Source organism: Amblyomma americanum, chromosome 11 (assembly GCF_052857255.1).
Source record: "Amblyomma americanum isolate KBUSLIRL-KWMA chromosome 11, ASM5285725v1, whole genome shotgun sequence".
NCBI classification, from domain to species: Eukaryota; Metazoa; Arthropoda; class Arachnida; order Ixodida; family Ixodidae; genus Amblyomma; species Amblyomma americanum.
The window spans coordinates 98987847-99011125 of record NC_135507.1 but is presented as its reverse complement, the minus strand read 5'-3'; the positions used below and the strand labels follow the sequence as shown (position 1 = coordinate 99011125).

The following is a 23279-nucleotide window of genomic DNA, read 5'->3' as shown; positions in this document are numbered from 1 at the left end:
GTTTCATAACGACATAATACCAAGCGCAGTTGGTTCTTTTGCATTATTCTCGCGTAATACTGTCAGTGCCGTTACGTGATGGCATACGACGAGTTTTAACAGTGGTACTCAATCAATCTTAACGGTATGTGTTACCCCTACTACCAACCTTCAGTGAAGTGTCTTCGCTACAACTGCAGCGCCATTCTGCATTGCGGAAATCATGTGCCTATTTTTTTAATATCCTGCAACCCCTACTATTGACCATGATTGTTTTCCGGCGCAGTGTTAGCTTACTAAGCGTACCCCTTTCTGTGCTCTTTCTTCCACGCCACTGCATGCAGTCGGATCGTTCGTTTACTCGCACATCCGAAACCTGGCCCGAGAGCAGAGCGCCTATCAGCGCGAGTACCGCGCCATCGCCAACGACCCAGCGATGAAGAAACGCTTCGAGCTGGACTTCCGCAAGTTCTCGCGCAATGTCCACTACCGCATGTTCTTCGACCCTCTGGACACTGGGTTCGAGCTGGACGGTGACCTCGTCTACACCCCGGACTCGTACTACCCCAGGAGCGCCCGCGTGTCCACGTCGTTCGACATCTTCGGCAAGAAGGTCGACCTGTTCGAAGTGAGTGCGTTAACCAAGAAAACGCACGCATCTTTTTTAAAAAGTGCGCGAGCACTGGAACTCCTACTCAGCGATTTCGCCGATATTTGTCCGGTCCCTTCTGCGACCTTGAAGGGCTCGGTGGTAGGTAAGCCACCTAGATCACGTGAATTTGTGACGTAATCGCAACCTTCTGAACGCATTGTTAGCAATCTGGTTAGCACTGGTTAGCAAGGTGGTAGTTCAATTAATAATTAGTAGCGACAGGTTGCTCAGGAACAACCACCTGGATCTCACAAGCCCCACCAATGGCAGCACCTGCTATCGCAGCGCTGTGGCTGATCGCTACGGCTACACCACTACGCCAGGGGTGGTATGATGACTGCCAGGGATCTGATTCAAATAAATCTAATTCAAATAAATGATCAAGTTAAACTAAGTACAAAAACTCAATGAAAAAATTCGTCATTCACCACCTCCCTGCAGTGAGCCAGCGTGACTAACAGCCTAAACCCCCTCACCCTCCCCCGCACCTTTCGCGTCACAGCTGTCGTTCCTTTGACCCTCTCCCCTCCCCTCCATGCTTAAAAGACGCTAGCTACTGCCCTCAGTCACCCCTGATGAAGGAGCCGAGTCGGCTTCGAAACTTTGGGTTAAGTTAAAATTTTTGGTTGGAGACATGCAGTTCATTATAAAAACTAGTGCAAGCGCACCTATATCGTACCTGGCATAACCAAGCCCCCTAAGTAGTATTTCATTTTCTCGCCCTCTTCCGGGACAAATTAGTGATAGGCTCGGCTATTTAGCAAGTGCAATGAAAGCGCTCAATAACAAACCAGTCACTATCACATGAAGACGGGTAATAAAATTTTGGGATGCGCAATTCCTTCTGGCCCAGTCCTTTCTGGACCCAAAGACAAAAGACGCCGCACTCTCGAGGGTGGCTAACCGAGATGGCCCTTTTATCCCAAGCCCTCGCTACCATTATTCTACAGGCGAACCTTGGAGTTTGTCTCGCGACGTACGATGGGCACCCTGTTCTCCACCGCATATCCTGTTTTACGACTGTTCTTAGTATGAAAAGTAGAAATTGAGGCTCTGGGGAAAACTGGGTGTCTATCTTTTATCGCAAGAGATGCATGCCATATGAAAATTCGTAGCTCATGCGATACAAAAAATATAAATCAATATAGTCACCTATTAGCAGCTATATTTTGTGAATATGAACAATAAACAACCACGGCGAACAAATAATCCATAAACTTTGAGCGGATAAACAACCGCGGCGCACAAAAAGGTCTGCAGCGCAACGTGCAGTGGCCCCAGGCAGTTAGGTTCTTCCCACGGGTTCAAGAACAATGTCCATGCTTCTTAATTTTGGTCTGTATAAAACTGCTCAGCTCGGGAAAGCTGAAGAAGTACTTGCTGTAGGCTAGTTGTTTCACAATAAATGTTAAAGGCGCAAACGAACGAGCACAGGAAGATGGGCAAAGGCGCTCTTTCTATCGCTCTGTCTTCCTGCGTTCTTTGCTTTGCGCCATTCAAATTTATCGAGAAAGTTGCGCCTGCTATGGAAGTTTCTGCGAGCGAACTTTCGCGCCACTGATGACTAATACAGGTTTAAATCCGGCGCGCGAATGTTTTAAGATCAACACTTTTTTCTGCAGGCTGGCGCCCGTGCTGAGCACCTGGACAAGATCATCGAAAAGTGGGCTCCAGGAAATAACAATGCCATTCGCTCCACGAGAGCGATCGGGGACAACAAGATCGATGAGCTGGACAGGAGGGTATGTATTCCATGCACGAGAGTCGACTTCGAGCTGACGCTTCCGAAGTGAAATGTATGGAAGCGCATTTACGGTCGCGGACGTGCAAGGGCACGACCCACGGAACAAACGCAGAGTAAAAAATGGAGGCGCCGTAATGCTTGATGATCACGAGAGTGAAATAACTGGAAGAATAAGAATCGGGTGGAGCGCATTTGGCAGGTTCTCTCAGATCATGTGTGGTAATTTGACAACATTCCTCAAGAGAAAAGTGTACAACAGCTGTATCTTACCGGTACACACCTACGAGGCAGATACGTGGAGGCTAAAGAAAAGAGTTCAGCTTAAGGACAACGCAGCGAGCAATGGAAAGAAAAATGATAACTGTAACGTTAAGAGACCGGAAGTGGGCAGAGTGGGTAAGGGAACTAGTCGAAATCAAGGGGAAGAAATGGGCTTGGGCAGCGCATGTGATGCGAAGGCAAGATAACCACTGTTCATTAAGGGTAACGGAGTGGATTCCGAGAGAAGGCAGCGTAGCAGGAGGCGGCAGAAAGTTAGGTGGCCGGATGAGATTAAGAAGTTTGCAGGCATGGGGTGGCTGCAGCTGTTGCAGGGACAGGGTTAATTGGGCAGATATAGGAGAGGCCCTTGCCCTGCCGTGGGACTAGTCAGGCTGATTATGATGACGATGGTGGAAGCTTGACGACCGTTTGACATAACGGACGTGGTATGTATTGAATTTGATTCAAAACCTAGCTATACGAGGCTTGTTTTTCCAGTTAACTCTATGACCTTTTATTTTCACGGTGTTAGGTAATTAGGAAGGAACGATTAGCGTGCACGAATGGGACGCCATATCCTACTCTTACGTGCATTTTTAGGGACACTGAGGATAAATTGATGTCGACCTAGAGACATGCATTAACAAGACATCATCATCCTGATTCACTCACACCCTATTCTGCTCGAACTGATACGTTTAAATTTTCCTTTTTCCTCGGACAGTATCGGACTGGAACCATGGTTTGCTGACTGCAGTGTGACTAAAAATTGTATCAATGTGTACTTGTTTGTTCCTGTTTTGTTCATTATTATCTATATATATACTAATGCCCCTCCGCTTGGACCCAAGGGTCTGCATTATGTAATAAATAAATAAATAAATAAATAAATAAATAAATTTCTGATCACAAAGAGACTAGTTTCACAGAAAACTGCGCTACAATAAGCTGGGAAAAATCGCAACACAAAAAATAGTTGTCGACCGTCTCGACAAATACACTATGCTGACGCGATGCGCTCTTTTCCGTTCAACAGAACCCAGAAAGAAGTATCAGGGAGAAAGTATTAAAGCCGCGTTTGCATCCTTACCCTTAGTGGTCTTAAACTGCACACGGAAGACGTGAGCGAAGACCAAACGTGGGAAATAAAAAAGAAACTAAACCACGACGCCACAGCTCACCATCGACGTTACGAGTTGAAATGGGATTTGAGATTAAATTACTACCCGCCGCGGTGGCTCAGTGGTTAGGGCGCTCGGCTACTGATCCGGAGTAACCGGGTTCGAACCCGACCGCGGCGGCTGCGTTTTTATGGAGGCAAAACGCTAAGGCGCCCGTGTGCTGTGAGATGTCAGTGCACGTTAAAGATCCCCAGGTGGTCGAAAGTATTCAAGAGCCCTCCACTGCGGTACCTCTTTCTTCCTTTCTTCTTTCCCTCCCTGCTTTATCTCTTCCCTTACGACGCGGTTCAGGTGTCCAACGATATATGAGACAGATACTGCGCCATTTCCTTTCCCCAAAACCAATTATTACTATTATTATTATTAAATTACTCCAGCTGTCATTCCAGGTTTAAATGCCACTAAAACGTCTTTTTCTGCCAAACAATCATGTGCTCAATTAAAAAGGTGCACGTGTAAAGTGTTCACTCTATCCAGTTGCTCTAATGGCGCTATTAAGTTTCCAATATACGACACCTGCTCCTCACCCCCTCGGCTGCAGTTCGCCGTCAAATCCAAGTACAGCGGCGATCCGAAGGCCTCGGCCTACATCAAGTTCTTCGGAAACGAGATCGCCTCGCTCCAGCTAGCCGGCGCCAGTGCGAACCCCTACAACGACCTCATGGAGTGGATGCGGCGCCTCTCGGACCCCAAGGGGCTGGACCTGACCAAGAGCATCCTGTTCGCCGACACCACGCTGACGGTGCCGGCCAGCAACGGTCTCCCGCTGCGCGTGTCGCTCAACGGATCCGCCACCGTCGCCCTCAAGGTGGGCGGCAACTCGCAGTTCCGCAAGGGATCCATCGACGTCACCGGTCTCATCAAGCCCAGGTCAGTGTGCGAGCAGATTTCAGTGCATATATGGAAACGATACTTTCTTCATGGCAAACATAAACGGCGAGTACGTAAAACAATAAAAACCCGCAAAAGACACGGGGCACGGAATCGTTGTAACGGCTTACCAACTGACCTTCAACTATACCCTCCTAAGTTGCGATTAGGCAACAGGTCTTGACCCGCCGCGGCGGCTCAGTGGTTAGGGCGCTCGGCTACTGATCCGGAGTTCCTTGGTTCGAACCCGACCGCGGCGGCTGCGTCTTTATGGAGGCGAAACGCCAAGGCGCCCGTGTGCTGTGCGATGTCAGTGCACGTTAAAGATCTCCAGGTGGTCGAAATTATTCCGCAGCCCTCCGCTACGGCACCTCTTACTTCCTTTCTTCTTTCACTCCCTCCTTCATCCCTTCCTTTACGGCGCGGTTCAGGTGTCCAACGATATATGAGACAGATACTGCGCCATTTCCTTTCCCCCCAAAACGATTATTATTATTATTATTATTATTATTATTATTATTATTATTATTATTATTATTATTATTATTATTATTATTATTATTATTATTGTTATTATTATTATTATTAACAGGTATTGAGCGAAAACTGTCGCGTTCGGTTGCAGGTCGATGAGGATGTTGTCCTAATATCGAGGGATTGGGCAAGTTTGTCTCTGCATGCCGTGTGCTCACAATTAAGCCGCAGTTACAGAAATGATATCTTATGCGAAGCCTGGCAGTGCTGTAGCTGCCCCGTATCCGCCCCTTTTTTTTTTCTTTCCTACAAACAGAAGCTTTATTCTACGACCATCCAAGCATTTCGTTTTCATTAGAAACACTTTTCGTACTGCGGAGCTTCGTTCAGATACTATCCGTTATTGATGCGAAAGCATTACTAGGCTATGTCGGCACCGGAAGTGTCCGGAAAATGTGTCCGCAAAACGTGGAAGCAAGAGTGCTGCGGTGAAGTATATAAAGTCAGTGCTTGAACAATATCGAATCAGTCATTAGTCATTGGTCATTTACACCAGTCATTAATTAATTACTCTAATTGACTATAATAATTATAGAACTGGTTAATGGTATTAAAGATGCTAATTGCTGATTTATTTATTTATTTATTTATTTAAGTACCCTAAGGGCCCATCTTGGCATTACGGGGGGGGGGGCGCAAATAACAAAAATACTCAAGGGTTCACTTCATACAGAATACAGAGAAAAAAGAATGAAAAAACAATGTGTTAATTATCAAATTGGGTCGGTCTTATACATGGTGCAGTGTGAAATAAACAAAAATAGTATGTACACGTACAAGGCAAAGCAAAGGTACAAGGCGGCAAGTTCGAACAGGCGACAATGCTGCGCCTGATTCAAGAAATGTTAGTAACGATGAACGGAAAGATGATGATTCGTTAATAGCCACAACGCTAGCAGGTAAAGCATTCCACTCCCTTATAGCCAAGACTAACGGGGAATTCTGATATTTCTTTGTGCGGGCAAAAATTGTTTGAATTTTATGCAAATGGTCGGTAAGAAATGATATGTGATGTGCTGCTGTGATGTGCCTGCGTGCGAAAGATGACTGGTTGTAATAGAGGTAGTGGAACAACGATAAGCGAGAGAATTTCCGTCGTATGATGAGGTGCAGAAGTTTTAGAGAGTGTTTTATTGCAGCAACGTTCTGGTATGGGGAGTACGAGCTTAGAATCAAGCGTGCTGCCTTATTTTGCACTGATTCTATAGAGGTGGATAAGTTTTCTTGGTGGGGATGCCATGCTACCGAACAATATTCCAATGATGCCCGAACTAGAAATGTGTAGGCCAGCAGTTTGGTGTCAGGGTTAGCTAGAGATAGACGACGTTTAAGAAGGTCTAATTTTTTCAAAGATTTGCTAGTGATATACTGTATGTGGCTATGCCAATTTAGGTCCGGGGAAAGAACAACGCCTAAATATTTGAAAGTTGATGAGCGCTCAATTACACTATTATTTATAATCTAGTTGTTTACTGGAGTTTTAGAGAGTGCAGAGAAAGTCATCTGTTTGGTTTTATGGGTGTTTATTTCCATCTGCCAAACACTGCACTAAGTACTTAACCTATATAGATCTGCTTGCAAGGCAGCAACGTCGTTAAGATTAGCTATTTCCCTATAAACGATACAATCACCAGCAAAAGTCGTATGGAGGAGCTAATGTCTGAAGCGATGTCATTAATATCAATTAAAAAGAGAAGTGGTCCTAAGACGGATCCTTGAGGTACACCTGATTTAACATATTTAGTTTCAGATATGATGTTATTAGCAGATAGGAATTGCTGCCTGTTAGCTAAAAATTCTTCAATCCACTTTGTAGTACCACGATCAAGCTGCAAGTCATACACATTTTTTATGAGGCGCTTGTGGGCTACCCGATCGAAGGCTTTTGAGAAATCGATAAAAATTGCGTCGGTGTACAAGGCGCTGTGAATTGTACAATAGAGATTCGTTACTACTTCAAATAATTGGGTCTGACATGAATTCTGGTACCGGAAACTATGCTGATTTTCAAGTAGCAGGTCATTTGCATTAAGGTGTTTCATGATGTGGGTAAATATTATGTGTTCCAGTAGCTTGCAGCACACTGAAGTAAGAGAAATTGGTCGGTAAGTGTTGGGATTTGTAATATCCCCGGACTTAAATATTGGTGTAATGAGTGCAGTTCGCCAATCGTCTGGAACACAGCTACTGTTCAGAGACTGCTGGAATAAAAGTGATAACTATAATGCCGACATGTGAGAAGTTAGCTTTAGAAGTTTTGTACTTATGCCGTGAGGACCAGGGCTAGAATTTAATGGAAGCCTATCAATCGCACGAAGAACCCCATCTGTTGCCATAGTGATAGGATTAGAATGATAAGTAATTAATGGAACGGGAAGCTGAATGTGCTCGGAAATAGGTGCCTCGTCTGTAAATACTTTGCTGAAATGACTGTTTGATGTTCCGCACTTGCTTCTATGGGGACCAAAATTCCATTTACATCCTTTAGTGTTATTAACTCGCTTGAATCTTTAGGATTGACAACACGCCAGAATTTTTGGGGGGTTTGTTTTTAACAGGTTCCGAAGCGTGTGATTAAAAAAGCAATCCTTTGCTTCTGTGATGCTTTTTTCCGCAACAGATGATAGTTCCTTATACATTTTCCAATCACGGGGTGCGTTAGTCTAAGTAGCCTTTCTGTGTGCCCTTTTCTTTTCTGTTAAGATGCTTCCTGATTTCCTTCGTGAACCAGGGAGCATCAACTCTTGTCTTGATCTGAAGTTTTGGTACGCAGACTTCTTCAATTTCCTTCAACCTGTCGCAAAATATTAACCAGTTTTCATTTATGCTGCGTTCCTCGAAGTTATGATGGAATGCGGTTTCAAAATCAGCCAGCAGTCGGCTCATTTTGTCTTGGTCCGCTCTGGCGTAGTTCAAGATATATATTTTTAGCGGCTGTTTCTGTGTGAGCCTGTATCGCGTGTAAACAGTGAACAAAGCTATGGTCGCTTACACATTCTAACAGGTGCACATCTGTATTCTGAGGTTGATTAGTGAAGAGCAAATCCAAGATATGTTTCCCACGTGTTGGCTCATGCACCAGCTGATTTAGATTGAACCAGTCAAGAGTACTGCGAAAGTTGGAACAGTGAGACAGGCTACCCTGGGAATCTCCAAATGATGTACGCCAGTCAATAGCAGGGTAGTTAAAATCTCCTCCTAAAATAAGGATCCTATTCGGGAATTTGTTAAAGATGCACTCAATGGTCCAGTGAAAAGAATCAACATAATTTGACCAACAGTCAGGTGACCGACAACAAACACCGATTACGCAAGTGATACCACTAAACCGTACCGTCACAAACAGTAGTTCAAGAGGCGTGTCAAGAGGAAACAGAGACGGCTGATAGTCGCTTCTTACCGCGATCATGACGCCTTCTCCTCTCGAAGTCAGTCTATCTTCACGGAATATTGATAAACGGTTCAGTGTTTGGTACGTCTCCGGTCAGCCAGGTTTCAGTGCCAAGAACAATCATCTTCACATGTGTGAACCATTGCTTTCGTCACATCAAGTTTAGGAAGTAAGCTACGGAAATTGGCCACGAGGATGGAGACAGTGCACGTGGTTTTTGTTTGACTTCATCTCGGCCTGCTTCTCACGCCGACGTGCTGTCATCATGCGCAGAAACCAGCGTAGAAACCTGTATAACTTGGTCAGTTGCAGCGTCGTAACGGTATAAATTGTCACGAAATTTGAGTTTATTAAAATTAACAACATAGCCCTCATTTTCAGTTTTGTTGATTTTGGCCAAGTCCCGCAGCTTTTTACGTTCCAACTGAACTTGGGGGAAATAATCTTCTTCCAGCCATACCTTGGGCGACACATCTTTCAACTTATGGGCGTTGCGGAGGAATTCATTTTTTGCCTTAAAATTTAAAAATTTGATGATGATCGGCCGGCGAGCGTCAGCGCGTCGTTTTCCTATACGGTGTGCGCGTTCAATTTCGCCTACCTCGACTTCAAGGTGAGGTGTCAATTAATGCGGGTAATTAACAGAGGTAATTTATTAGTCTGGTTAGTGATGTCGTGTGACGTCATAGGGGTGTGACGTCATTCCATACGTCTCATGACATCCCGCCTAAAACGAATTACAGTAAAGTAAAAAACGGCGCACTGAATGTCGGTGTCTGAGAAGTAGAATGATATGCATGTTTTCAAATAGTTTTAGAGCATTCCATATGACGTCATACGGACAAGAGCTACCAAAGTCGACTAAGAGCCACCAACGTTGCGGCAAGCACTAATGCTTGCGCGTTTCTCCGATGCAGTCTATGCATGCTGTTTTTCTTCAAAGAATTGACCGCAAATGCGCTTTAGAAGTGAACGAACTCGACAGAGTCGCTGTGTGGCTGTGTGCTCACGTTCTTCTGGGCGTCGTTCGCAGCGGGGCAGTTCAGCTGGCCATGCTGATGAGTGTGGACGCCCACAAGTCCACCTCCGGAGTGCGCATGGTGGCCACTATGTCCTCCTCCTGGTCTGTGGACGGGTCTCTGCAGCTGCAACAGGGCCAGGCCATCAAGGCCAAGCTCAACATGCCGGAGAAGGAGATGGAACTCATCGATGTCAAGTGAGCCCTGATATATTTTTAAAGCGAAAGCTTTACTACTCCAGCCAGCAAGCCATTGCGGCTCGTCGCGCACTTCTGCCGTATGCCGTGGCCGACGAACGACCTTGAGGCGCCGTTGCCTAGCAACGCCGCAGCCGCGCTCGAACAGATGGCGCCGCCGTCGCCGCTCGCTCAACCAGATGTGCTCTACTGCGGTAGAGGGAGAGGAGGTGTCGCCTCGCGGGGGGGTATGTATATGTATATGCGCTTCGCCTCAGTGTATTGTAGTCGTTATGGAGAGCGCGAAAGAGACGCAACAACGACAGAACGAAGCGAGGAACAGACAACGCGCTCAAGAGACGCCAGAAGAGCGCGCCGCACGACTCGAGAAGCGTCGTAACGAAGATGCGGCTAGAAGAAGTCGTGCCACGTCCCGCAGTGACTCTTCAACTGCGGAAGAGACCGGTTTGAGTTCTCGAGAGCGTCGGAATGAGACTCTGCGTAGACGACGTGCCGAGGAAACGAAGCTTTCGTTATTCGACTAGGGTTAAGCAGGGCTAAACCACAGCCAATTTTTTTTATAGTGCGTGTGTGTTGTGCGTGAGCAACCGGCAAGAGTGCGTGTGTGCACTTGCGAGGAGTATCGTAAACATTAGCAGCATTAATACCAGAGATGTGAGCTCTATAAGCATGGACAACAAGTGAACAGAGGAACTGTGTAGTATGAAAAAAAAGCCCGCAGACGAACTTCACCATGTCCTCCTAATTCAGCGGTAGAACCGTGCAACGGGGTGCAGCGCTCTAATATCACCGACGTGGGCGGATAAGATTAAGAAGTTTGTGCGGATAGGGTGGTTGCAGCTGGCACAGGACAGGGTTAATTGATATGGGAGATGACTTTGTCCTGTATTTGCCTAGTCAGGCTGATGATGATGAAATATTTGCCCACTGCTGTATGTGGCTGGCTATCAAAATAACATACTGCTCTTAACCTTTCCGAATTCAAGAAGACTATTAGCGCAATCGTGAAGGGAAACATCTCCCTAAATTGAACGCCTCTGAAAGCGCCAGGCGTGGGGAATGTCAGTATTCTGCTCTGTAGAGCATTTAGCAGAGGCGGTAGACCAGCCGAAAGGCATGACTTCGTGTCTGCTTCAGATATATGCCACACAAACTAGGGAGGCTTCAAAATAAACAGACTATTCAATTTCGAACTGCAAGTTAAGCGCCGTTGCTCATTGCACTAAACTATAGTCCCGGGCTGCTATTTAGCCGGAAGCCTCTATTTCATGCTACCCACGTACCTCGCTTTATTGTTCTGCTCCGACATCGCAGGAGCAAAATCTTCCTCGTGAACGGCGCCTCGGAATTGGAACACCGGAACGAACCGCAGAAGAAGATGGAAACCGAGGCGTGCACGGGCCCGACCCTGGACAGGGCGCTGGGCGTAAAACTGTGCGGCCGCGCCGAGTTCCCGGTGGCCACGCAGGCGTACCGCTCACCCATGTACCCGTTCAGCGGCAACGCTGAGCTCAGCCTTCGCCTCGTCAAGACGGATCCCACGCTGAGGTCGTACGACTTTGAGTCCAGCTGGACGAACACAAAGGTGAGGAAGGCTTGGCGTCACTAAGGAACCCACCGAATTGCGTTCACGAGGCAAAGCTGAGGGGACGGCCAGGAGGTAGTAGCAGAATGAAACTGTTGCACAAATTTCTCCTCCAGGAACACATGCGAAGATCAACGTGAAAGACAGTACATGGTTTGGCGGTCTGAAATTTGCGGATATAGGGTTGATATGAGCGGACGTTAAAAAGAAAGATTAAGAGCCCTAACTCATTGTTAAATCACAGACCGCGACTATACCTGTATCTGGGGAGTTCAAATCAGCGCTGCAGGTGCAAAATAGTTCGCCCCGTAGTGCGGGACAAGTAAACAGGATGAAACAGTAGAAGTTCAGTTGCTTCTTTTCAGTTAGTTTATTTGTGAAAGGACAGTGCCCGTTGTTAATCCTAATGGCAACGTGATAAACGCGAGACCACATTCGGAACAATCAGAGGCGAGTGTTTCGCTGATAACATTCCTTGAATAGGTACCCTCAGCGTAGCTCAATTAACTGACGCGCGCCACGTATAGCATCGACAGTGCGCGGAAGCTCGTGCCTATTAGCGTAGGCAGGTGGCGTGGAAAGCCTACTGGTCCACATGATTGAGTGATTGATTGATTGATTGATTGATTGATTGATTGATTGATTGATTGATTGATTGATTGATTGATTGATTGATTGATTGATTGATTGATTGGTTGATTGATTGATTGATTGATTGATTGAGCCTCCGTCCAGATCTCCGGAGGCTCGACCTTCTGGCGGGCCCACACAACAATACTGGCTTCTCTCAATAGGCGCTATGGCGCTGCGGTCATTACATGTTGCCTACGTACTTGGGGTCAAAGTAAGGCTTCGGAGCGCCGTATCCTACGAGGTCCCATAAAACATCGTGGCTGGAGTAAAGTATTTTTTCATTAGTATCTGGTCATTTCTACGCGTATTTACCTCACTTAGTATGACCATTACTACTGCACGCTTAGGTGTGCCAGTGTGACTGCTTCAGACTTTTTGCGAATGTACGCATCTTAAGGTCAAAGGATGATGACTCTGTGGGACAACTATTATCGTGGTGTGATCCTTTTTCGCTTGTAAGTGCACTGAAGTCAGCTTTAATCGTTCGCTGAGAGCACATTGAAATTAACTTAACGCTTAGGGCAGTCAATTTATATATGCGCTTGAGAAGAAATTCATAGATTCTTCGTAACTATTTAAGAGTGCAAGGGAGGCTTGTTACATTATCGAAATTTAGTAGTTCTGCGAACTGAATAAATGCTAGCTGGTGTACACTGCTCGTTGGCTATAACAGGGTTACAGGAAGTGCGGCATGCGGTTAAGTTTTTACAGAAGCCACTTATAGGTGCTGCGACAATTCTTAGACTCCAAAGGCAGCTGATGCAAAACGCACATTATACAATGCGTACTACTAGACACTCGTGTGCTGACCAGTTTAGTTTTTACACTTTCTGTTGCTGTAGTCTGTTTTATTGTATCACCTTTTGCCGACTAGAATGGAATGCTGTGAGGGTGCGTAATATATATATATATATATATATATATATATATATATATATATATATATATATATATATATATATATATATATATATATATATATATATATATATATATATATATATTTATTTATTTATTTATACATATATATATACCGGGTAATCTTCTTTATCGTTTACACAATTCCATTTCAAAACCATGAGCAAAATGTCGGTGTGGCCTGTACAGGTGATTTTAAAAGCAAGGTGGACATAGGTGCCTGATATAGTTCAATTAGTCGACATTTAATTGACAAATATAAGTAAACGTATTTATTTTTAATTTAAGGGCCAATATTATATTGCGAAATTTAAGAACGTCCACATTGAATCTTAACCCAGTTTTGAAATGTTTTATCGGCAATGTGGTTTGAAACATCGGCCGTCAAAAATGAGCATTTCAAAACTTGCTGAGTTGGCTTTCCTGCGTTGCACATTTATAAAATTATGTTGCTCGCATTTTTAATCCAGCAAAGACAAACGCCGTTAGTGTATTCCACGACGCACAAGCAGATGACGTGGTTTCGGCGCCGATATCACGCGCAGCGAAACCGCTTTATAAAGATGCAACGTGGGAAAGGCAACTAAAAAAGCTTTGAAATGCGTATTTTTGACGTTCGATATTCCGAACCACGCTGCCGATAAATAAAACTGAAAAAAAGCGCGATTCACCTTCAATTTGATGGCCTTCAATTTCGCAATACAAACTTCTCCCCTAAAATAAAAATAAAAGGTTTATTAGTTAATTTTAGCTAATCGATCGCCTAATAATTGAGACCTATAACGTACATAATGTACACCATGCTTCACAGTCCACCTGCACAGACCTAACCGACGCATCGCTCATAGTTCTTCTTTAACAAAAAACAGTAAACGCTTTGAAAAAGAGCACCTTTTATGGAAGAACTAAAAAATGGAGGACGCTTAAGCTTCGCCTTTAAGAGTGGAACGCGACAGCGTGTTGCAGCACTGCCAGGGAGTCCACGAAACGCCATCGCCCATTCGAGGCGACGCCTTGACCGTTAGACAAATCATTCTGCTACGTACCTATGGTGAAACGGGCGCGCGGAGCGGCAAACCACGTAGAAGCGCTGCCAGGCGCCTTGCCGAAATGCGCGGGACTCAAGTTTCAGTAGTTGTTCGTCGGCACAAACCCGATGCCACGAACGCCAGCATAGCTTCCGCGCCGAACGAACGGGCAGCAAGCCGCAAACTTCGCGGTGAACGCGCTTTGGATGTGCGCTGCGTTGTTCGCCGCTCACCGCGTGATTCCTGCGTGCCCGCACGGCCCCACTGCGCCCGAACGAGACGAGCGGGAGGCGCTGCCGTCGCGCTGGGAGTCTTGTTGGGAGTGCAGGCAAACCGCTAAGGCGCCCGTGTGCTGTGCGCTGTCAGTGCACGTTAAAGATCCGCAGGTGGTCGAAATTATTCCGGAGCCCTTCACTACGGCACCTCTTTCTTCCTTTCTTCTTTCACTCCCGCCTTTATCCCTTCCCTTACGGCTCGGTTCGGGTGTCCAACGATCAGCGATATATGAGACAGATACTGCGCAACTTCCTTTCCCCAAAAACCAATTATTATTATTATTATTATTATTATTATTATTATTATTATTATTATTATTATTATTATTATTATTATTATGTTGGGAGTAGAAAGGGGCACACAGCGCGTGCATTTATCTCTCTCTTCTGAGGGGATGGTCGTTGCGCTGTGGGGGGAGGGGAGAAGTGGGAGACAAAGGAGGGTAAGTGCTCGCCGCGTCGCGTGGGAGAGGGGGTTACAGTGAGCGAAGGAGCCACGCCATCTCTTGGGGCAGTGGCGTACATTGCGAGGAGGAGGATTTTTCGCTCACGGCCAACGCCGCCGACATCGACACCGACTTTTCTGCTACACGAGCTCCTTAACGCTCTCGCGTTAATAACCCACGCGTAGCATGCTTTTAGGCTATATTGGCAGACAGATGGAGATGTATGCGTGAGCGTCGTACCCAGCAACAGCTTTTTTTTTGCCTATATTTTACGTTACCAAACTTAGTACCTCGACATCCCTTACTCAAATCAGGGCAAAAGATCCAACTTGCGCATTTTGTTCCTATGTCCCTCCACCGCAATAGTGGGCTAAAGCAACAACCCTATTTTTCTTCAACAGGACTTGGTGGCAGCTGTGGTGAGCGTTAACACACCCGGGACCACGACGGACCGCGAGATCACTGCTTCGCTGCAGCACAACCTGCGAGACGGGACGATCGCGCTCAAGCTCAAGACGCCGCCCAAGAAGCTTAGCATTGAAGGTGGGTCCTGAGAGGCGTTTTCACGCCGGCTTACCTCGTATAAACCGCCGGCAGCTGGAGCCTCTAAGGAGTCAATCTACGAAAAAATTGCCTGTGAGGAAACGTGACGTGCAATCGCCTCGCCAAATCTCCGCGCTATTTTTATGTCCCCATCTTTTCAGGGCAGTACAACTTCGACGAGAAGCTGAAGAAGCTGGACCTGCAGGCCAAGGCTGACGATGTGGCCATCGTGAAGCTCATCACCGAACTCAAGGCTGATGGTTCGTCGGTGAGTACCTCAAGAAAGTACTGGACATGTCACGAACTGACTTTCCTTTAAACTCACACTTCTGATCACTGCATCGCCAGTTTTTGTTGAGCACTAATTTGTCGAAGGTGCAGCGCTGATTTCCACCAGGTTGCTCCTAGTGCCAAGTGTTCTAAAAGCCTTAAAGGGGCTCTGAAACGCCTTCCGAGGAGAGCGCATTAACTCACTTAATCACTGCACTGTGTTGCCATGAAAACCAGAGCCAAATAATAATCTTCTACACGCAGCAGACGACCCACAATCACGCGTCAAAGTTGGCGAGCCCTTCCCTTAGACTTTTTCATGCTCGCACTCTCCCCCGTCCCCCGCATCTGCGTAGACAAGGTGAGAGGTGGCCATTGGTTAGATTCTTTCAGACGTCAGGCAGCTACCGTGGCCGCGGCCAATAAGCCGCTTATCACCGGCGGGTCGGGAAGCTCCGCTCCCAGAAGGGGGGGGGGGGGAGGGGGGGGGGGGTCGGCGAAGGAGCGCCTACCTTCCAGCGTGCAAAAAGTGACGAGAGGAGAGGGAAAGGCTCGAAGACGCTGAAATTCAAATTTTCACTACAGATAACTCATCTTCTACAAAACGCATTTAATAAATTTTTGCTGGACACTTCGTGAAGCGGTGTGCTTCAATATCCCAGGCATGCCGCAACTTTATTACAGCCCCCTTCACAGCCTCTTTAAGCCCTGCAGTTAGCGGTGCACAAAGTGAAAGTACTCCCGTAGCATCCCACGCAATATTTTGTTAAAATGTTCAGTATACGTGCCTGCTTATGTGACAAGCGCTGTGATACAGAGGCGGATGCACTGAGAACAACTGGCAGACACGTTCGAGTGATAAACGACAGACCTCGCATCCGTATAGCCCGTGCATCTTCGCTCGCCCAAAAGCGGCCGTCGGTGGCTTGTTCACTTAGCCCGAATGGGTTAGTCTATTCGCCACCACTCGTGGCCGCATGGTGAGCAGCGTTGTCGTGCTTGCTTCGTAGGGCGACGACGCCATGAGCAGGTACACGTACCTGACCGAGGTGGCCTACCGGGGAAACAGGATGCTGCACGTTAACGGCCAGTGGACAGCCGCCAAGGGGAGCAAGTACAGCGGCAGCGTCACCATCGAGGACCTCACCGAGAAACCGGTCTCGCTCAAAAGTTAGTGTTTTTCTTTTTCGCTCCAGTAGTAGCCATAAAATCTATAGAGGAATGGTACTCAACTATTCCTAAGGCTCATTTTTTCTTTCATCGTTGACTTTAGTTTTTTTTTTTACTTAGAGACCAAGCCATCGAGTTTGTTTCGTTATATATTCATTTCATGTTTTATCTGAATATTAAATTTTATATTTCTCGTACCTACTTTTTTCATATCTTGCACTGTTTAATGATGTACAAACGAGGCGTGATCGGATGCATTGAAAAAGTTTGCGCATTGTCTGTTTCATTTCTGCTAACCATGCTCATGATCATGGGCCAGACAATCAACGACATCCGTTAGGACGTGATTACTGGTTAAGGTTACGGAAATGAAATGCTTCGCGACTGGCTGCGTACCAAACTATCTCAGCCCCACTGGGCTTTACATTAATAGCGTCCTGCCCTTGACGCCTTCGTCAGAAATTTGATCTGAGTGCAAGCAGTTGAAGACTGGGGGGGGGGGGGGGGGGCGGGGTGCTTCACCCTGTAGAAATTCTGGGTTCCAATCATCCCCCTTGCCTCACACCCCTGTTCTGGGGTCCCTGAGTGGCGATCAGTCGATCAGACAGTAGCTTTAGCACCGTCAGGTCAGCGCTCAGAGCGGACTGTGCGCACGGCCATTCAAGAATGAAAAAAGTTCGGCAGAGGTAGTTAAGACTACTTACGTGTCGGAATGCGAAAGCATTACTGTCTTTGGGTGCACTAAAACCCACCCACCCACACACACACACACACACACACACATGTGCGTATGACACCAGCCGGAACGCTGTACGACAAACAGTTATGTCACAATTTTGGTGCGAATGTTGTCGGGAAAACTGGCGCCACATTTAGGTCGGCCAGTGGGGAGTATATACAGACGAACGACATGTATAGGATTACCTGAAGCGGCGGTGCTCGGCTTGCTGCATGCGTCACAGGGCCGCTCGGCAACGTCACCCTTTTTGCTTGCCGCCGCTGGGATGTTTTACCGACCAGAATAAAATTAGTTATTTATAACTCACTCATTCTTTTGCACATTAGCTATTGTCATCTGATTTGGGGTACTACAACTGGCTCTAACATACACAAGCTGTTGTTGCTGCAGAAAAAGGCAGTGCGCGTCATTTCCGACTCCTCATATGATGCTCATACAGAACCCTTCTTTGACAATCTGAAAATCTGTCCAGTTCGCTTTCTGTATAATTACACATGACTCAGGCGATACTTTAAAATAAGAAACCAAGGAAATAATATCATTGCAACATTATCGAACCTGCTGAGAAATGATAATGTTTATGAAACCCGTCACCATGAAATATGGCACATTCCATCAGTGCGTACCAACTACGGTACTCAGTCATTGCGCGTGAGATTACCGTCCCTACTAAATATTCGTAATCTATTTAAAAAAATCTGTCAGCTAAAAGAAAACATAGAAGAAAGGCTACGTCTTTTCCTACAGTTCTTACAACTTTCACCAACGTGCCACCTTCTACTGTTTTTTTTTCCTTACGTTCGTATTTGTTGGCTTTTTGTTATCCTGTATCCACCCGTGCTTGCCTGCTGTCGTCCTTTGTTTCGTTTACTCAGCCATTATCCATGTATCTGCCTTGTATCATTGGTTTTTAAAGGAAATGGCGCAGTATCTGTCTCATATACCGTTGGACACCAGAACCGCGCCATCTTGTATCATTACTGAGAAGAATGTTTTTTACTAGTGTCTTGTGAATTGCTTGTCCACGGTTATTAATAAGAGAATTGTTCATTTAGTTTGCAGTCATGACTATATGTTCTGAATTATAAATTTTCAACTGACGTTGCCAACTATCATTTATACATGTCCGTACGCACATGAATGTTTAAGGGGCACAGACCCCGTCAAGCTGTCTTCTTCAGCTTTTTGTCTGTGCTCCAGACCTCTGTAAAGATGTCGAGTAAAAATAAATGAATGAATGAATGAATGAATGAATGAATGAATGAATGAATGAATGAATGAATGAATGTTCTTTACCATCTGCGAATACACACACGCACAACGCCTGTGTTGAGATTTTTTTTTTCTGTCGTCCCGTCTTCACTACCAGTATGATCGACGACTGGTCATGATTTCGCATTAAACAAAAACTGAATAAGGTTTGCAGTCTACCAGCCCAGTGCTCGACATCTCGCCAGTGCCAAATACGGGAGAGTTTTTGTACGACCTCATGCAGATTCGTAGAAATAGTTATTACAGTAAATTGCTCTGAAAAAAGCGATTATAAGAATTATATTTCGGTTAGTGGAAAGGAGTCCTCTCCACCTTTTAGACCATTCAGTAATTGAGCACATGGCAAATCACTCCAGTTCTTGTTTTTTTTCTACCATAGTTTGCCGTTACTAAACATATGACGATGTCTAGCCATTCAAGGCTATCAGAGCACAGCTAAATTTTTCCTTGCAAGATGCCGTTGCTATAGTCTCACTTGTTCACTTCTAGAATCTCTCAGTGTAAGCAGCGCAAGCACAGTTTAAAATTTTATAAGCTATTCCGGAGCTCTGAAAAAGGCATCAAGTGAGTGCGCTATTTCAAGTTTTAAATTGTCTCAAGCTTTCGGACAAACAAACGATTGCGATCCAGTTAATGGCGCTTCATATATTCGTTGTGAAGACTAGCGCACACATGTCGAAGTCTTGTCTTAGACATCCTACTAGTCTTGTGCCGTCGCGAGTTATACAAAGCTAGCCACGGCAAATTATTGTATTTTATTGTTTTTTAGTGCTAATAGCAGGCAAAACGTTAAGAAAACTGTCCATATAATTACGCTAGTCGAGAGTAACCACGTAGCTGGTAACCGGCGTACTCGCCACTGAGTCATATAGCTTGAGAATGCTAACGATAGCATGCCATAGCTCTATAAAAACAGTACAAATTTACCTTTCCCCCTCCTCTTTATCTATCTATCTATCTATCTATCTATCTATCTATCTATCTATCTATCTATCTATCTATCTATCTATCTATCTATCTATCTATCTATCTATCTATCTATCTATCTATCTATCTATCTATCTATCTATCTATCTATCTATCTATCTACCTATCTATCTATCTATCTATCTATCTATCTATCTATCTATCTATCTACCTATCTACCTATCTACCTATATATCTATCTATCTATCTATCTATCTATCTATCTACGAATTTACCAAAATAGATTTAGCTTACGATATCAGTTTGCCTATCTTCAACGAGACGGCTCTTGCGGATATAGGCACGTTTGTTTTCTTTCGCTGCTCTGTGTCCTATTCCCACTTCACCACTGCAAATCTCCAGCGTGGTCTGCTCAGAGCCCTTTGATATTGATATAAGAGCTGTTTGATATTTGATACAGGAGCTCTAGATCTGAAGACAGTGCTTGGGGCGCTTGGTTTTTACCTTCCTTCAAGCATGCCTCCCTGGCATTAAGGCTCTTCTTAAGCCAGCAGACCGGTATAGCTGAGCAATCTTGGATTTCCTTCCTCTTGACCGACCCACGCTGTCACACGAAGCCCCAAAGGAGATATACACACGAGCGTCAGGACGCGTTTTTCGGTCCCGTATGTCACTGTCTGTGTCACCGTTTCCATATCTTGTCCTCTTCTCTTTGAGTAGCAAGGCGAGATATAATTATGAGGGAAGGCACAGTGCCCAGTCTCACTTGACGAAAGAGGCGTGCGTTCTGCCCACTCTGGTGAAAGTCGTCATTCTTTAACTTTATTAATGCGAAAGCATTTCTTTTCTCATGAGTGGCATGTACAGGGCCTGTCAGCAGAGCGTGTCGGCAGGGTGTGTCATCAGAGCGTGTCCTCACGAAAATGACCATTAAAAAATATTGCTGATTGCCTAGCTCTCTTAGGCCAGGCTATACGTAGCGAAAGCGCGGAGACTTCTGCATCGGAAGAGTGCATTCACTAGATGCGCCTTTATTCATGGCTAAAGCTTGATCTGTCGTGGCGCAGTGGTAGCGTCCCCGCCTCCCTGGTTCGATTCCGAGCCTCTAAACAGTTTTTTTATTCAGTGAGTGTGCTGGGTTTTCAGTGGCTCCCATAGATTCAGCCACCGAATACGATGGTTAGCGGTTAAGCGCAGGCTCTGTTAAAGTGCGTTTATACTCCGGCGTGACGCGTGCGCGCGCGCTGCACGGCGACGCCACGTCGGCCAAAGCGAGACCCTCTATACTCCAATTGCGCTTTACCGCCGACGCGTTCGGCGGCTTCGGTGCACTCTGACCGCACTGGCGGAGACTTGGAGCACGTCTCTATTTCGCACCGAGTGCGCCAGCCGCCGCCGGCCCGGCCAGACCGGTTCGGCTCCACGGCAAGGCACGCGTTGTGACGTCATGTGCCTCCTTGGAGCACCGCCACGGCGAAATCGTAAATTCGCGGGCAGTAAACCTTTCGCTTTGAAAGAAATTCGCTAGCCCTGCGGTTCTAACTCAGGCCCTCTATGTGCCAGGCGGCACGCAACGCATAAGCCACGAAGGGTCTTGGGTTCAAGCGTGTTTGAGGGAGGGGCACGAAGTGAACGCGTTGTGGTCTGTAGGAAGGTAAAGTGTGTGGGGGATGTGTACTACGTTAGACAGCGATGGCTTGCAAAAAGTTTGCGGACGCCATCCGAGGGTCGCGTGATAAGTGTCAAATGACAACGATGACTTGTAAAAAAAGGTTACTGACGTTCAAACGCAAACGCTTGCGCATTTCTCCAATGCAGCAGACTGCCCTGCTCTACAATTCATACTTTTTTGTCTGTCCGCACATTTCCGGGGCAAACTTTGCTACTAATTATCCGAACTCTTTGTGTGAACTAAGTTGGGTGCGTTTTGGGACTTGTTTTCTTCGCCTACTCGCAGTGGACCTGGACATGACGGACAAGCGTCGCGTGCGCTACGAAGGGGCTGTGCGGTCGTTCTTCGTGGACGGGTCCGTGAGCGGGTTCACGCAGACCGGCGACAACTGGTCCACCAAGGCCGACGGGGAGTTCAGCCTCATGAGCGGCCGCCCCGAGAAGCTAGGCTTCACGGCCAAGTTCCGCGACCTCTCGTCGGGCTCCCTGACCAAGTACAACGGAGCGGCCTCCTTCCAGAACACCTTCCACCCGGCCCTAAACACCGAGCTGCAGTGGGACTGCCAGAAGACCGATGGGCAGCTGGAGAACTCGCTCAAGATCGTGCGGGGCGAGGGAGGCAAGAAGAACGGCAACACCATCAAGGTGCGCTGTCACGTCGAGACCTCCTCGATTCCACCTCTGCACTCGGTTGCGGCGAGACGCTGTTCAACTAGGCTGCACACACAGGGGAAACCACAGCTAGACCTAAAAACAAAACAAAATTGAAAATTGGTTTTTGGGGAAACGAAATGGCGCAGTATCTGTCTCTCTGTATCGGCGGGCACCTGAACCGCGCCGTAAGGGAAGGTTTATAACAGAGGGACTGAGAGAAGAAAGGAAGAAAGAGGTGCCGTAGTGGAGGGCTCCGGAATAATATCGACCACCTGGGGATCTTTAACGTGCACTGAGATCGCACAGCACACGGGCGCCTTGGCGTTTTTCGCCTCCATCGAAACACGGCCGCCGCGGTCGGGTTCGAAACCGGGTACTCCGGAGCAGTAGCCGACCGCGGAGAAAGCGTTCAACATTTTTGCAGGCAGCAACAGCTACGTGACATTTTTATTCCTATATCAGATGCCAGATGTTCGCAAAAATTACGTGCAATGTTCCGGGCCGCAGTGGTTTGCAACGGGGCTAATTTATTAAATATGTACATCTGGTAAAGATTGAGATTAAGGAAGCGTATTCTATTTAAGGAAGTGCTTAGTGTCCCTTTTTCATGAGTTGTCATGTTGTAATTTATATTTACCGGAATCCAGTGACCTCAACACCTTTCTAATGAATGCGTCGACTTGATGGTCCCACGTTAAGCCGATTGAAAGATGAAAAAGCAAGCTCTTATCGGGTCTTAACGTTCTAATAAAAACCCTGTTTTTTGAGTAACACTTTTCTATCAGGTTGTGTAGGAAACAGAAGAAGTGCACCCTTTCCAGTTAAATTAAGTCCCGATTACCCGGTCTCCGATTAGCTACTCAAACATCGATTATATATAAGTTTTAGCTGTGGCTTAAACTCGGAGCTTAGAAAAAATATAATTTTTGAAAATTCTTCAATCTAATTTTCATCGGGGCTCCAGTCCCCACCAGCGAGAAAACTTCCTCGCGGAAGTTTGCATCAAAAAGACAATTCACATTTGAAGTCCACATTCGTGTGGCACTTTCTTTTTGGATCGTAGTCCGTAAACAGTTGAGTGCATGGTGCACACACATTTGCCGTTAACGAGCATGCAGGAATCGCATATTACCTTGCATGGGGATCAAGTCGATTACACCTGGCATAGCCCTTATAAAAATGGTCTATATACAGTCTATAGACTTGCTAAAGAATCTACTGCCTTCTTACAGATATTTCTTTTTGTCTGTTGATAATCTATTGACTGTTTATAGACAAAAGTCTACTAAAAGTATATGACAATACATCTACAGATTGTAT

At 46.2% G+C, this 23279-nt stretch overlaps 1 protein-coding gene across 1 annotated transcript in view; it reads left to right on the top strand.

The window, feature by feature from the left end:
- LOC144111290 (uncharacterized) overlaps positions 1-23279 on the top strand; it is an 82465-nt gene that overhangs the window by 33908 nt on the left and 25278 nt on the right. The window contains 9 exon segments of the mRNA XM_077644534.1: positions 324-607; positions 2254-2373; positions 4359-4687; positions 9646-9828; positions 11143-11413; positions 15115-15256; positions 15418-15524; positions 16537-16696; positions 21592-21950. Of these exon segments, the coding sequence (XP_077500660.1) occupies positions 324-607; positions 2254-2373; positions 4359-4687; positions 9646-9828; positions 11143-11413; positions 15115-15256; positions 15418-15524; positions 16537-16696; positions 21592-21950 (1955 nt within the window).